This window comes from Apteryx mantelli, chromosome 12, assembly GCF_036417845.1.
Source record: "Apteryx mantelli isolate bAptMan1 chromosome 12, bAptMan1.hap1, whole genome shotgun sequence".
Classification (NCBI taxonomy): Eukaryota; Metazoa; Chordata; class Aves; order Apterygiformes; family Apterygidae; genus Apteryx; species Apteryx mantelli.
The window spans coordinates 12,565,229-12,582,303 of NC_089989.1; the positions used below are offsets into that span (position 1 = coordinate 12,565,229).

General features: G+C 39.8%; 1 protein-coding gene across 2 annotated transcripts in view; it reads right to left on the minus strand.

The window, feature by feature from the left end:
* The window catches only part of SFMBT1 (Scm like with four mbt domains 1), an 84,940-nt gene that overhangs the window by 24,183 nt on the left and 43,682 nt on the right, over nt 1-17,075 (minus strand). For both annotated transcript variants that reach the window (XM_067303247.1, XM_067303246.1), the window contains 7 exons: nt 12,160-12,254; nt 6,844-7,084; nt 6,295-6,383; nt 5,065-5,311; nt 3,057-3,154; nt 1,851-1,952; nt 521-671 (listed from right to left, as the gene is read on the minus strand). In XM_067303247.1, coding sequence (XP_067159348.1) covers nt 521-671; nt 1,851-1,952; nt 3,057-3,154; nt 5,065-5,311; nt 6,295-6,383; nt 6,844-7,084; nt 12,160-12,254 — 1,023 coding nt within the window. The remainder of the gene's footprint in view (nt 1-520; nt 672-1,850; nt 1,953-3,056; nt 3,155-5,064; nt 5,312-6,294; nt 6,384-6,843; nt 7,085-12,159; nt 12,255-17,075) is intronic.

The following is a 17,075-nucleotide window of genomic DNA, read 5'->3' on the forward strand; positions in this document are numbered from 1 at the left end:
AATTCAGTACCTGAATATCACTCCCCTGTTCCCTTATGTCCTGAAGCAATGTTTCAGCAATCTGCTACCTTGCCTCATAGGTCCTTTGAAAAAAATACTTAATTATCTCCTAAGTGATAAGATACCCAAAAAATATTACAAGACACTGGGTAGGAATGTTCCATTTTGACCAGAAGCAAAAATCTAATGCAATGACTATGGGCTTCTGATATCATGTTAATTAATGCTGAAATCAACATTGCCTTCGACTCTGGAGCAGATCTTCCATTTGTTCAAACATTCAAGTTTTTGTTCAAGACCAGCATCCCCAGCCACTGTCATCTTCTCGAATGCAAGGATGCACCCAGGAAACTTCAGCTTCACTCAAAGCTGCCGTTTCTCAAAATTTGATCTTTCCTGTTCTCTGCTTGTGCTACTGCACACAATTCTGCAAAAGTGTTGTCCCAGACACAGTACTCTGGGGATTGGCCACCTACTTCCTTCATAGAGGAGCGAGCACGACAAGCTTGCACAAACATACCTAGTGGGGGACTGAGATGCAAGCCATTCTTCAGACTCCACTGCACAGGGAAAATACCAGCACTGTTGACATGACAAATGTAAGACTGGCTGGTTGTGTGTTCTGGTCTCAAGTCATCAATTTCTATCATGAAATATTTTTCATCGTATACCTGTAGTTAGCCAAAAGAGAACCATGTGGTCTTTAAAGTAGCAGATATTGAACTACTTCGCCCTCTCCCCCATTTGGTAACTTTATTAAACAGCAACACTGTAAGTTGTGTAACACCAAATACACAAAAATGGGTTCATCAAAACACTACATGCCAGGATAACTCATTAAACAACTACAAAGTTAACAAGCTTAGCTGACAGTAGCAGTAAAGCAGGTACATGGTATCTTGGTTTTAAAGTTTTTCTCACTACAAATAGGAAATATGGAACTGTCTTATGGAAAAAATAGACAAACTGGAGTTTGGGGTTTTATTACTATTATTCTGTAAAAACAAACTGCTTATTTTGACAATATTTAACTGTGTCCTACGATAGACTGTCACTAGCAAAAACGCTAAATTCCTGAAGTAACTAGAAGCAGAACAAACATCAAGAAAAATAAATGATTGTGCTTCACTTGGAATTGGTTATGCCTTTGTAGAAATATATTTGCATCCAATTTGAAGAAACTGTAGGCTAGAATTTAAAAGAGAGAGATCACTGAAATGTAATGTATCATATTGAGAAAATATTTGTCTAAAGGAAAAGGCAATATTTTCTGGAAAATATACAAAAAAAATTAAAATATGTCCTAGTTTTATGTTGTGCAAGAGTTGGTTTACTACATGAAAGCAGGTCTCTTCTAGAATCTTTCATCAGTTTATCAACACAGGAAGGTAGCAATTACTCAAAACCGGTTCATGTTTTGGAGTTTTCCTTTCAACTTCCAAATCCATGTGTTGGCCCTTGTTTGAAAATTGGGTCACCTAGATACTTTGGAGCTTATACATAATAATGACATTAACTTTAGCAAAAATGAAAAACAAAAATCCATCTTCAATTGGATACTTGGATTACAAGAGATCGTGTTTCATTTCAACAATCCAAGTTTGACAATTTTAGCCATTTGGTCTTCCAGCCTGTATCTTAATAGAACTTTCCCCCTCCTTTTTAACCCAATGCCTTCCCCATCAGCAGCCATTTTACAGGCGCTTGTCCTCTAAGATTCAACTATTTCTTTTGAACACTGTTTCAAGATTTTAAGATAATCAGTTAAGGAAAATTTCCTAAGCATTTAAGAACAGAAGTGGCAATTGAATTGAATCTTATCAGGACAAGTTAATAAAGAACCTTGGTACCTTGACAACTGTAGCAGGAGAAATGACAAAAGGAGCCAGTGGGTCCACAGCTTCTAACTTCATGCCTTCAGAGAACGAATGCACTCCAATCACAGGTTTGTCCTGAAAGATCAAGCATCAGACTGCTAATTACCCAACTTTCTCTATTAGAAACATCTACCTTAAACACTTCAGCAAAAGAGGATAACTTTAAGCTTTATTAGTTCATTCTAAGGAATCAACGTGTCAGAGTACAAACAACGGCTGTATAATGAAAATAAAAGGCCACCTATGCCCTCCGAGGCTGACAGTTTTCTATGCGTTTTAGAAAAAGGAGTTCCAAAGATTTCCTCCTCTGGTGTTCTCCAAAAGGAAGCAAGATTTCACAACACAAGGTGGTCTAATAAATCAATTAAAAAGAGCTTTAAAAAAAAAAAAAAAAAAAAAAAATCAGTACTCATCATGAGCAAAACTAAAAGAGAACTGTAAACATTAAAAGTGTTCATTTGCAGCCTAACATAAAAACCTGCAGAAAAGGGTTCCTGCTCTGGAATTATGATCATCCTGCTCTGCATGTGATCCTTTAGCAATACATTCAAGATCAATAGCAGCTCCTCCTCTGCTCTGTTCTTGGGCCAAAATTCAACTGAGAAAGCCAAACTAAGGACCTGCAGGGACTAAATTTATTTCCCATTTCTCTCAAAATATTTTGAGCGTCAAGAATTTTATTTCAATTCATATAATTTTAAATTCAAACTCATTAGCAACATTTGCTTGCACTTAGAATATAACAGGACATACTAAACAAGTGTACATATTATACAATAAATATTGCTATATCAGGTTACGCATTAGGTGATACACGTTTAACTTTTTGATATACTTAAAAAATTAGGAAGAATGCAGTAACATTGCACTCCTCCAGGAGGACAGTAATCAGCAAGACCAGCTGGGAAACAACTGGAGATGCCACTATAAAGGATCAGAACAGGGGATTTTTCCCAGCATAATAAATAATGGCTCACATAGCTGCGAAGGGTGTGTTGTCTAACTTAACAAGAACTGCATGGTAATATGATTTTTTTTTAAACTAGAGGGAGAGAGGAAGAAAAGTTAAAAAAAGAGAAAAAAGAAAAAAAGTGGCAGGCTTTCCTCAACCATTTCTTAGGAATATAGCATTTTCATTATATCATCTGTAGCATTAAATTATATACACTGTGTTTTTACCTTAAAAAGATCAGTAGGAACTGATGACTCCTCTTCCTCCTCTTTCACCTTCTTCAGGATCTCTTGCCAATCTGCTTCACTCTTCAAGGACCTAATGGCTTGAGCAAAAACCAAGGGAAACAGTGAATGAAGTCACCTTCTCTCTCTCCCTCTCTCAGAAAGCAAAGCAATAAAGCCAAAAGTTTGATATGTGCTCCTTTAAGTGCTAAATTTGTATCTGTTCAGAATCTGTGTAATTATATTTCTTCTTAAAAAGGTACTGTTTTGTTAGACATTTGGATATCTTATAAAAAAAGAGTCTAAAGTCAAGCTACACTGGATGATCTGTATGTTGCGAGGTCTAATTTTTCTTACAAAGTGGAGGTTGCATCAACACTGTGGAAAACTGATGGAGAAAGGCATGACCAGGAAACAAGGTGTAGCTGGGTAACTGTCTTAGACTTAAGCAAGCAGAAAGCTAAAGAAATGGCCCAGAATTCTGTGCCAGTTGCATAAGTTTTTCTTTTAGTGTCTGTAATTACACATCGCACATCTCCCTGATAGAATGGGAGCTACTTTTACTAGTAATATGTATAAAGGCTCCCTGAAGTCACGTCTGTGAGGATATCAAAGCCTCTCATGCAGACATAAAAAGAAGACTAGTCTAAAAACTAGATTCAAATCATGACCTAATATTTTTTAAAAAGGCATTATTCATTTAAATAATACTTTGAAATCCATCCATCTAGTTTCTGTTAGTGAAGAGAGAGTACAAGCCAAATCACTATTTAATTTCAGCAGAGATTGGTCAAGCACTAGGCAAAGGCAGTACTCCAAGTGATTTCAATCAAAATTTTTTTGTTTTCATGAACCAGATTTCTCCTTAGCATAAAGGGAAAACACACAAAAACCCCACCACAAAAACAACTGTTCTAAAAGACCTGATTTCCCACAACTAATAGCATAAAGTGTGCCAGAACCTTAGATGTGCATCTGCCTTTGAAGAAAGGTTTTATAGGGTAACTCCCTCCACCAGTGTTTTCCAGTTTACCAAGGTTTATTGCTTTGCAAGTTACCAGTGATAGAAAAGGCTCCTGTGATGGCAGGAGAGTAATTTCCCGCACAGGAGACAGATAAACTTTCAAACCAGTTTGATTAGTCCTTCCCAGAAATCGATAAAGGAAGCAAAAGCCCAGAGCCCACAATAACTACTGTGAAGCACACAGTCCTGGAAGAATTATGGCTGTACAGAAGAGGCAGACACTCAGCAACAAGTTGGTCTGAGACCTTGCTTCGCTCTGGTGAAGAGCTTCGTGAATGAGCCTGCCCCTTCAGTACCAGTCACCTGCACGTTCATACCTGGAGTCAGCACAAGCAACCGGTTTACTACGTCCCCCGTCAGGAGATGTATTACAGCAAGCACTTGCACTGCTCAGCTTACGAGCAATCCACTTGTGTTTCAGCCATTTCACACCCCACTACTTAGATGACCAGAAACAGCTACCATCTACCCTGACAGCAGAAAACCATCATGTGTCCTTTTTAAGGACATTTTTATATGCGTATGATACCTCTTTAGGTAGAAACTTAAGTAGCCTAGTGGACTTGGAGTCCCTGCTGGGAAAGCTCCTACTGAGCAGTATTTCAACATGGAAAAGTTGTCTACTTTGCCCCCGACCACCTTGCAGTGTTCAACAGACTACTTTCGCCCCATAGGAATACAAACCTACCAAGAATAACTGCAAAAGCAATCCTTTCCTCTGCATACACTACTACTTTGCACAAACAGGTGGAAGGTTTTGACAGGGAAAAGCAGTTAGCAACATTTGAACAAATGGGTGAAAAGTCTTGCAGTACTACTTACTGAGGTTTTCATTTATATTTCACTTAGGTACAATATTTGTCAGATCATACACTGATTATATGCAAGCGTATGTATCTGGAATACAGATTTAGAGCACCAAAGCAACAGCAGCGTTCTCAAGCCTGTGAACACAACCATATAACAAACATGTATGTTTTGAAGTACCTAAAGGTGGTTGCAGGTCATATCCCTGTTGAGCTGCCCACCCCACTTGATGAAGGAAAGGGTCCAAGTAGAATATCCATTGGTCAAACTCGTCAGAATCCTCCAAACCTTGGTATCGCAGCTTAAGTCTCCCACCCACGTTTTCTACCACATTGACAATCCAGGCTTCCAAAGAATCCCGGACGTTTTGCAGTTCTAGTCTGGAGCCTGGTGCAATGAGATCCAAAGGATTTTTCCCTCTGTGAAGCTACAAACAGAGAACAAAAAGAACATAAACCAAAGTTTTCTGTACAACAGAGCAAAACAAATCCTGTACTTCCACTTCCATTCTGTCCTTTATACACATTCTTTCTGAATAACTGAAGCATCAACACAGCAGTAAAGAAATACAGCTCTCTTACAAAGGGCAACAGAATTTACAATGTTTAGGATCTCTGCTGCTTGCAGCAGAGCTTTCATACTGCCTGTAGATACAGCCATACATTTCACATTAAATCCTGTTCATCTTTTTCAGAAGCATTAGCCCTTACACATTTGAAGTTTGAAGGAAACAAGGATAAAACGTTTTAAAATTGACTCCTCCAGCAAGTAAAGATGATGAGACAGAAAGGATACAATGATAAAAAACTTTAGGTGCAAGGAAGATTTCAATGGTGTTTTCCAAAAAATGATGTTCTGTACTTTACAATCAGACTTGATATGAGGTGATCAAGTATTAAGTGCAGAGAAGGGGATAAAAATTTAGTTCTTTACCAGCAAAGATGCAAGATGTAAGTGAAACGGTAATCTGTCCATTAGCAAAAACAAAAAATTGTTGAAAGGACTCAACTGAGAAAGGGGACAACGCAAAAGGTCAGATAAATAAAGGACTATTTCCCTAGAGCTATGTGAAGGAGAAGCAGCCTAGAAGGTAGACTGAGACCAAAAGGTGTTTGAAAAAGGTCTTTCTTCTGATAGGACTAATGAAAAAACAACCAGCCCAAACCTGTAGCGACAGATATGTTCCAGGAGAACATTATCAAAATTAAATGCTGTAAATAGGAAACACTAGACAATGGAAATATTTTTTTCTTTAATTCAGCATCATACTACAATGCCACCTAAGTTTATGAAAGGACTTGAACTGACAATCTGAACACTGGTACTGATTACAAGTAGTCAGTCAACAGTATCTTCACTGGCAAAGACAAGACACGCCACAATTTCAAGCCAGCCCATTCGAACACTTACCCCCTCCAGCAAGTTAGTGGGAGCACTGCATGCTCCTTTCAGCACCCGCTGAAGGAATTCCTCCTGGTCAGGTATCTTGTCCTTGATACCTAAGTGAAAAGCGAGGAAGTAAGACTGTGATTCTTCCTGTCTGTTAATGATTTTTTGGGCAATGAGACATTACTACGTTCTTGTGCTGTTTAATTGAGAAGAATCTGCAATACAGCCATCAGTAACACCTTAAAAGAAGAAACAAAACAAAACAAAAACCCTTTAAAGGAAATGACAAAGCTGCAGATTTTAGTGGACGATGATTATGGAAACCACAAGTCTTGGTGTGAAAGTAATCCCAATTTTGAAACTAAGCTAACAGCTCTCTGGTGAAAGAACAATCAGAAGAACTGTACATCACAGGATTTCAGACAAACACAGCAGATAACCTCAACCTGTCATCAGAAAAATGCCACCTGCTCATAGCAGCAATTAGGGAGGCTGTTTGCCAGGCTTACAAAGGACAAAGGCATACTTTAAGAAAGTGTGTACTCCCTCTTTTGCATTTGGAGCCATTACCTTCAGGCACTTTGAGAATCTTCTTGTTCTGTTCACACCAGCCAATGGGGTGTAAATCAGCTGTCATGATATCACACCAAAAGTCAGCCTTGCGGTCTTCCCCATATCCGTCATAGCGCAGCAGGAGCAACTGCCCACAGGTAGTAATGATGGTGGCTACCCAATAGGTGTTTTGGTCAGACTTGACAGCAACTTCTAGCTTCATACCAGGGGCAAAACCATTCTGCAAACTCGTATCCACCTGAAGAGAGAGAAGATTGCCACATTTCATCACTCCACAGAAACTTTGTGGAACAACATGGAGAACAATTTAGACGTGTTCAATAGTAAAAACCTCAAGCAGAATACTGTCCAGCCTCCTCAGAGAGGCAACTTTGTCATGTTACGCGACCCAAATTAGATTGCATACAGTCATCATTAATGAAATCTCCTTCTCATTTCAGAGTATCTTCTTAACCTTAAATTAATATATGCATCTTCCTGCCATGGGAAATACTCACGCATTACAGAAAGGCTTTCCAACTCACAGCTGGGCTGTCAAGATAAACAAAACTAGAGGTCAAACTCAGCAACACAACCTTGATGTTTGGTGTTAAACAATATTTCCTTCAACCTTTCTGGACAAAGAGCCAGCTTAAAGTATATACTGCTTAAAGTATATATTTAGATAATAATATCACTGTCTCCTCCACCATGTTCATTTAAGCAAGAGTCAATCTGCACATATGGCAGAATAAGGATGCTTAACTTCTCTATCCAGGACCCCAAATAATTTTGTATGCAGCATCATTATATAAATTGCATAGATTAATATAAATAGTGCATGGTTCTTCAGCGGGCTTACTGTTTGGCACTTAGCTATTGCCAGAGCAGTTGTGTGTGTACATGTTGCATGTGGGTGAGGAATCTGACTGCACAGCAGTCATACTGAAATGTGAACTCTCCCTTAAAAAGTAAGGGCAAAACATGAAGTTCCTTGCATCCCTAACTTTTCCCAGCTCAAACCCTCCTGAAAGGGCAGAAAAACCCTACCTGTTCTGTTCCCACTGTAGTATGCTTCTGAGCTACATTTAATTCCATAATCTCAGGCTTAATTCAAAAAGCAGTATGACGAGTCCCTGTTCACAGCTGAATTTAACTGGTGTTTTCTTTCTTAAATGGTCCCGAAGTCACACTTCCTCTTTGAATCAATGGCTAGAAAGGTTTCAATGTGCTGGAGATGCAGTAGCTACTTTCTTGGTTATCAATTACCAGTAAGGTGCTGATGGTTCAGGAACTGCCATAGCTATTACAGCACATACTGGTTTGCCAAAACAAATAAAACACCACCACCAACGGCCCCCCGCATCCCACTCCTAAGAAAATCATATTAGAAAGAAAATCACATGCCTCTGTTTTTAAGTGTTAACACCTTTAGGTATCATATTCTCCACTTAGAGAATCCCCTACTTAAAAACAAAACCAGCAGGACCCAATACCTGCAGATCTCTTTGAAGTAACATTACAGAATAATCTCTTCAAAGAGATATTGCCTTTTTGAAGGGATATTACAAAATACTTAATATTCTGATTCCCGAGAGAAAGGCCATGAGCTCCACACAAAGCCTGAGGAATCGGAGGCTCTGCGCAGCTCTCTGCAGCCAAGCTCTGAGCAGAGCCTCGCGGCCGCGGAGAGCCATACTCAAGCAAAACCAGCAGTGACGGATGGAGCTTCCCCTGAAGTCAGGTGCATTTCTCAAATGCGAGAGTGTATGTTTCCCTGGTGGATACGCTGGAGACCAAGAAGTTGGCACCCTCTTCTGGTAGCTGTGCAAGATGACACCACTGCATGGTTTAATGCACAGAACTTTGTTTCTTTGGACTTGGCCACTGAGAAAACAAGTTGGCAGGAGTTTCTTGGAAAGAGCTCAGAGGATATTTTCTGCGGAGCCATGGATCCGAGAACGCTACCTTTCCCTTGCACGTATGGCAAGCTGAGATAGCCACTCAGCATGTAGTGACAACATCAATCCCTGACCGCTCCTTCCCATTACGTATTATCCCCCTCCTTTTTGCAGCCATGTCACAAGTCAAACTAGGGTATCTGAATCAGCTCAGAAAGTCGCTTTTCAGCATGTTTACAGAACAATTTCTCCAAGAGCTCTGCTAGTACAATGGAGAAGACCACATGGAAATGGGTGTTAACGCCCAAGAGCAAGAGCTGACACTGCTGTCAAAAATCACTCAAATAACATTTCAAGCTAGGAAGAAATGGAGGAGAAAAGAGGAACATAAGGCATATTAAGGAAGATAAGATGAAAGAAAGGATAAAATGTATTAAGATCATGCAAGTACACACAGTAAATACATGTGTTCAGGTGATACTGAACACTAACCTTATATATAAGTTGCACAAAGGAATTTTAAAAAAAAGAATATTAAACAATTCTCATGAAAGTGTATTTAGACACAGTGTGGGGATGACACATCGGCACCCAGCACCACTCTAGGTATTTGATAAGGTCTTTTTCCTGCTAGATTGTATAACAATCACTGGGATTGTTAGTCAGTCACTGGGATCTCAACAGCGTTTACATCTTAAAAATGCAAACAAATTAAACATTAAAACACATTTGAGGAAGTAGCTCCCATTTTCCAACACATTTTGCCCACAGTAAGAACAAAACACTCAATATAAGCACACAAAATAAAGGTGTGTGTGGTGGACCTCTCGTACATCAGCAAGTCAAGCTCTTTGCTAACGCAGGCTACGTAATCACAGATTACATTTTAACCTGCTCATGTATCCTTCTACAATGCGAGTTAGGTATTTCACACCCACTGCTCATAACAGAAGACTGGTCACAATCTTACTATTCCAAAACTTAAAAACAACAAAACAAAACCAAAAACCTTAAGTTTCCATCTAAAGTTTATTTATAGCCAATACATGCCCATTTATGATGCCAGCATTACTCTTTAGCTGAGCTCGCTTAGAAGAAGTTGTTGCTCTTCAACTAGAACCGCACAGACTCCACTTGGAGGAACCACTAGTAGCTAGTGCAAAGACATCAGTGCTTGTGTGCTCTCCACTGAAAATCTCTCACTGGATGTATCCTGGAATCACATTAACCTTTTCTTAGGGCTTCATCACATGTACAGGTCATCACTATCCTCTGGGAGGCACCGAGGTTCTCCTCCGCTATCTTTTCCAAACCGTTACCTTCTAACGGACAGCAGAAATCCTGAGCAGATAACCTTGCGCTATTGAATTTCTATTAAGAGAAAGATTGAGGCGATGTGATACTGCTGTAAATATTCTCTGCTTGTCAATTCTGTGTCAGCAATGACTTTCAAAAATTTTGTGCCAAGCTTACTACAGAAAACATCAAAATTGGCTTCCTGACAAATGCTGAAGGAAGTCTGCTAGTAAACGCCATGCAGCCTGACAGTTCCTCTTCCGATATAACACACGGGCATCTATTTTCCTGCCTATCCATTCACGCCACTGCGCAACACTTCTGGCACTTGTGTCTCTCCTGCCACGGTAGGGAGAGCACCAGTGAAGTTCACACAGCTCAGAGCCACCCTGGTTTTGCCCATGAGAGGGCATCCAATGCACCCAAAAAGGACAGGAAGACACTGCTTTGCTTTGTTTGCACTTGCTCAGTACAGCACTCTCCGTGACAATACCACTCGCACCAGCAAAAATGTACTGTATTCTACACATAGAAGGAATAATAACAATAAAAAAAGTGTGGATCATTATTATTGTTATTACCTAATTGCATTTCTGATGGCCACACCAGTCAGACCTCTCATTTACACAGCTGAGTTGGCAAACGGGTGCAGTACGGGGGTAACAAAGTCACTGAAAGCGTGCAACCTAACGATTACCAAAATATAGCTGTCATGTTAATTCAGTTGGCCACTACTATAAAGCTGGCGATACAATTATTTTGGTTTGAACTATGATATCAAACTTCTTTAACAGAGATCAAATAAGGGAAAATGTACCAGAGAAGTAGACAGCCTGCACCTCGCACGACTGCTACAAAAGGCCATTGGTGCAATTGCACACTACTCCTCAACTGGGGCTGCACGAGCACTACCACTCTCGGTAAGCTTGTTCTTGCTAGAGCCTTCGTACACTAAGAAAAACACCAAAGCAAACATAGGTCTCTCCCCTTGAGAAACTAGATACCCGAATGCTTATTTTGAACAAAGAGCTTACAATCCCGATGTGTCAAACAGCCTCTGCAAGTCTACATTTACTGTACGCCTTTACTAGCAACACAACTGCCCTATTTTAACACATTCTTTAAAGTTTCCTTTATCTTATATTAATATAACTTCTGCAGGTTACCTTTCATCTCAGAAAACTTTGTGATCCTTCAATGAATGGAGCTGAGCTCAAGTCTCTTGCATTGAAAGCAGGTAGTACTAGACATGAAAGCAAAGGCCCCACTTTTCCAAGACAGGTGCTACAGAAGTCATGACCCTCATTGGCATGGGGTAAAGGACCCACAGCTGGTCTTTGGAAGACTACTGAATGGCAGCTTTAACAAGAAGTTCAACAAGGATACATGGCAACCTGGAATGTATTTTAATAGTTGGAAGAGATCGAAGAATTTTGAGAACCAGCTCTAACACAGCTCATCTTCATTGATGACTCAGTACATCAAGCCAGACCAACCAGCTTAATGTTCAGATCTCACCCAAAGGGACAGTGCAATCCAGAGATTTAGCAACAGACACTTGATTCAACAATACCCAGGGGCAAAGATGAGGGCTTAACAAGACTTCACCCCATCCATCATGCCTGTGATCTACAGTTACCCCAACTAGTTTTTTAACTATTACAGTCAAGCATTAGGTAGAACTATTATTTGCTCCTTGGGAACCATCATTAAAACTTTCTCCGAGAGCACACCTGAATTCTGCTATTCAAGAACTCATGATATCAACTCCAAAACCCAGCTCCTCCATAGCACTTGTCCAGTAGCAAAGACCAAAAGAGACCGGCCAGTTCAGGTTTCGAGGGGGGCGCGTGGGGGGAAGCCAAAGCTTATTTGCTGGTGTATAGAAAGGACTAGAAGCCCTTAACTTTCAGCACTTGAGGACGGGATTATGCTGTGCTATGTATACAGAGTAAATAGAGAAACAATAATAAAAAGGTAAAATTTCTTCTTTCTCTTCATTCTAACAAACATGATTATAGTTTGTCTTCTAGATTTGAGAGTCTCAATTCATTCAAAGAAACCCTAAATACTCAGCACATCAAAAAGAAAAAAAAAATACAGGAGAGAGCAAGTAAACATACCCTCCCTTACTCACATGTTTAAAAGATCCATGGGGGGCTGCAGTTGCTCCTGTGTCTTCCAGATACTCATCCCAATTGAATTCCATTTCTTCCACACCAGAACCAGCATCTGGAAGAGAAGATAAAAACCTTCTACTTAGCAATCTGTTGGCTCAAGTTTTAGGCTTTTAAGAACCACAGCAAAGACCACTTCATTTCTAAATGACTGCCTACACAAGCAGTCCAATGAACTTCAGTTATGCGCTTCAAAACACAGACAATACTATTTAACTTTCATTTGTATCCCCAGCAACCCAAATCCTGAGAAATTAAAGAGCACTTTATATTGGATTTGGTCTGAGAGATGATAAAACCCTGGAATTTTGGTTAAGCACAAGTTGTTTCCACATCTGATATAGGAGAGAACAGGCATAAGTTCTGTACTCATACCAACAAATATTTAGGAAGAGATTCAGAATTCTGGGCAAACCAGTCCTTTAGTGTATCAAATTAGAAACCTCTCAGGAAACAGCAATACCAATAGTAAGTGGTTTGAAAAATAAGACTCAACCCCCCCCCCCACGCAAATAAGTCTCCTGCCTTCAACCCCCCTTCTTTTCTTTTGTGAAAGATGGTGTTTATTTAGATGGTATAAAACACCAAAAGCACAGAGTAGGATTTTAGGGTAGTTCTAAGGAAGACAACCTGGCACACAACTGAAATCAAGAACATTCAAATTAGTCACTTAAAATACCAACTCATAACGTGCAACAACTTCCTCAGAGCAAGAGCCACCTCATTTTGGGATGCATTTAAGGTCAGAATGGGCTAAAAGCACACGGGCCACAGCTCAATGCTCACTTCTGCTCTTAGGAAAACAGTTTAACATTGTATGCTCAAAAACACACTACTGCCTGCCCTTGTGAGACCTTTGGGCACAAAAACCTGGTAAGCACCCTTCATAACAGTTCGTACTCCTTGAATGGAGAGGGGCAAATATTTGCCCAAAAGCCTGAACATCTTTAAGTCAGCTTAAAAAAAAAAAAAAGAAAAAAGAAAAAAAGCCACTCAAGTGCTCAATGTAAAGTAGGTTCATTTTCTCCTCAAGCTGAATGTGAAGCTCATCTTTGACTTTTCATTGTCATTCTAGGAATTATAATTTCCCCAAATTTAGCAATGCATACTTAGCTAGCTTTTGTTTGCTGATGACAGTATCTGTTTTAAAGGCAGCTTGTCTCTCTCCCAATCCCAGTTTCGTTTTGCTATTTTTAAGCAACCACAGTCGGTTATATTGGCCTTTCATAAGCCTCAGAGCTCAAAAAACTCAGAGCTTGCACGTGAACATCAATTTTAAGGGGATAAATTTTAAGTTACTGAAGAAAGAGGAGGACAAGAATAAGTAATTTTATCTTTAACATTTTGAGGGAGTAAAGAGGATAGGGCACAGACCAGAGCTATTTGCAAATTAAGGTGGAGCTGACCAATGCTTTGGCTGCAAGTCATTCTAACCAAAATATAGTTTTATTGTAAAATGTTGTTAAAACAAATTAAGGTTTCTTACCTCATTAAAACAACATTTGATAAAAAAAAAAACATAATAAAAAGCTTAAGTTTACAGCTAGAGAACCAAGGCAGGAATAAGCATCAGCTTGAAGAAAACATCTATGGTCGGTCAAAAACAAGAACGAACCTTGTCAGGTTCATGAACCCTGCTTAGAAAAAGGTAAATAAGTGACCATTACCTACAGCAAAGCTCAAGACTGCTAAAGCAACAATTTTCACCCAACTCTAAGGGGAACTTTGTATTTAAAAAGCACTGATTGTAATCTCCAAGCAGGTCTTTCTGTTTGAAGGGAAAGCGGAGTGACCACGGGGTGCATTTTAACAAGTCGGAGGAGAGCCGGCTCCGGGCTGGGCAGTGCTGTGGGGACACTGAGAACCTCCAGCCCCGCCACCTCCTTGCCATGTCTTCAGTTACATAAGTGCCTAAGGGGCGGCTAAGCTCCTAAACGAGGCACAGGTCACCTCATGCACTGGGAGGGTCAATTAGTAACTTCTGCTGCCACTTAATTGCTACAAGGGACTCCAGAAAGAGGGCGGTCGCATCCCGCTCGAGGTGTCTCTTGCCCCTAACTACAGCTGCAAACAGTTCCCAGCTGGATCGGCATTAGCACGGCTCCTTTTTCTCTCCACGAATCTATGGCCTCCGCAGCCTCTATGTTTTTCCATCCCCTTCCAGCTCCGCACTGCAGCGAGAAGGGCTCACATTTCTCAGTGCCATAAAATGCCCAAATCTCAACAGCACCTTCCAAGAGCTCTTCTGGAACTCTTTTTCCAGAGAAAACCCACAAATTCCTGTCCTCCACGCATTGCGGATTCAATAATCTTGCCCCTTTTTCTTGTGGGGGGGTTCTTGGTAGTCAGAGCATTTTTAAAACATTTTTAAAGAAGCGCCCATAACTTCTTTCATTCGCAAGGCTTCACCTATCTCAGCTTGTGTTTACGCTTCCTAAGGTTTTACAGTTAAATGAGACCAAGTTATTGGCTGTGAACTTCAACCACTTGACATGCAGAGGGGGAATTTTCAGGTGGTTTCCTTCCTTTAGGAGACTGCTACTTACAGCTGATGCCCCTCTGTCTCCATACGATAGGGCAGATCTGGCTTTTGTATCTCACATACTGCCTTGCCACAGTATTTCGAGTTATTTAGTGGAGCACTTATTTAATGAATATGGCACATGAAAAGATTATTAAATAAAGCTCCAAGCAAAAATGCTGTAAAATGCTTCATAGTGAGAGAAGCAAATTATTTGTCTAATTGTGGAGCAAATTACTCTTCTAATTGTGGAATAAACATGTGCTAGGAATATATAAAACATGAATAATCTCAGAAATCAAATATCTATTTTTTACATCTGATGCAGAAACACTTCACGAGTTTGGCTAAGGACCATGTCTCTGTTAAGGCTTAAGCTAGCTGAAAATATTTGACAGTTGGAATCCAATTGCTATTCTGTTTTTATTGGTATGAGAGTCACAGCAGAGCAAGGCCCCATTTAAGTCTTTTGATCCAGCCAGCTGATATATTTTGCAAGATCCTGTTCCACAGCGCTGTTCTTGCAGCTTAGCAGATACTGGGATACACAGAGGACCCGTTTAAATGAATCTGCCTTCCAGAGGGCCCCTATGTCTGTATTAAACATCCTAATCAGTCTGAATTCAAACTACTCAGCAAAACCTTATATATATATTTGCACTAACAATTAATGTCTATTGTGAGAAAACTTGCAGATTAATATAACAGATGCCAAGAAGCAAAACCGTATTTAATCCATTTAATCCTAAAGCACAATTTACTAATATAATGCTATAGATGTGTACATATATGTATGTTCTCTCTTTCTCTCCATATCCCCAATTACTTACAAGTCCTAAATGAGTTCAGGTTTCTTCTACCTAAAGAGACATATTTTCTCTATATCAGACAGGATGGTTGAGACATAAGTTAGTTCAGTGGCAAAGCACAAATTTGGCAAAGGCAAGGCAAGAAACCAGATGTGATTCTCAGCTCTGTGGCCTCAGCATATAACTAGCTTTTCTGAATAAAGCTTTCAAAGCATACGAGCAGATTTTCTCAAGTAAAATCTGAGAAGTGTCCTACAGAGCTTCTGGGGAAAGTGTTTATTCACTCTGGAGACGAGAAAATTGTCTGTAAGAATATTAAAAATTTCCAAGAGAGGTATATCACCTCCTATTTACCACTATTTATACTAGCATTTTTTTCAACACTAGCTCTTCCGTTCTGCACGTTACCGTGAAATTGGGTACGTTGCTCTCAGATACATACACAAAGAGAAAGAATACTAAACTGCACCATTTCGACACAAGAAGGTAGTGCGATATGACTACATTCGTCCTTAAAAATATCTGCAATGGAAGCAGTCTGCACCAGACTTTGTTTTGATCCTGGGGCTCAAGTTAAATTCTCACTGCCAGTAACTTTCATGCAACTTTAATGTGATTTAGTTTGAAGACTGTCATATTGGACATTTAACTACATCACACTGAAGTCTGCAAGACCTTCAATTAAGGCTAACCTAAAGGTTCCTCACCAAGAAACTTAGACATATTTCAATCTGATTTTAATAACAGTTAATCTTTTCCATCTATACCAGCTGCAAGGCCATGAATAAATAAAGACATGTTGCAATTCCGGCAGCTGAAAAAGACTGTGACAAGAATAAAAGTTGTCGTTCCCACTTGTTGTGCAGGGGAGCATCACAGCTGACAATCCTGGCCGCTGCCTGTGCTCTCTTACTCAGGGGCGGTCCAGTAGATAAACACAAAATAGGGAGAAGAATCGCCAAAAATCTGCTAAAAATCATGAACTGGAAAAATTATGCCAGTTAAAGAATATGAAGGGAATTTTTCAGTAGTGGTCTAAGATCTAATCAAAATGTAAATTAGTTGGGACTGGTCTAATTTAAAGCTCTATAGGAAAATGGTATGAGAAAGAGGGCACAAAAACTAAAGCAACGTGCATATGTTTACATGGTTAGCATTTTCTGAAACCTGTGATGAACTCAGCAAGTATAGCCCTCTTAAGTAATTGCTTGCTTTTTATAACCACCTGTACTGCAACCAGACACAAAAAGGATGTTCAGGAAAATAACTGTTGAGCAATCTCAAGAAAACAGCAAACTCTTCATAGCTATTCCCCAAGCACATATAGAAGATTGCGTGACTTCGGCTATTTTTAAAGGATGGAAAAAAATTCGATAAAGGTTTCAGTACAGAGGGATGTGCTGTGAACACCCTGTTGCTGACCATGTATAGATCTGTTTATCGTTTTTCTCAGCTGCCCAAGCCCTTTTCCCTTTCTTACACTAGATGACAGAAGTTAACACTTTCCAGTAGCAGAAGAAAGTGGATTTGCACATGCCTGGAGAAA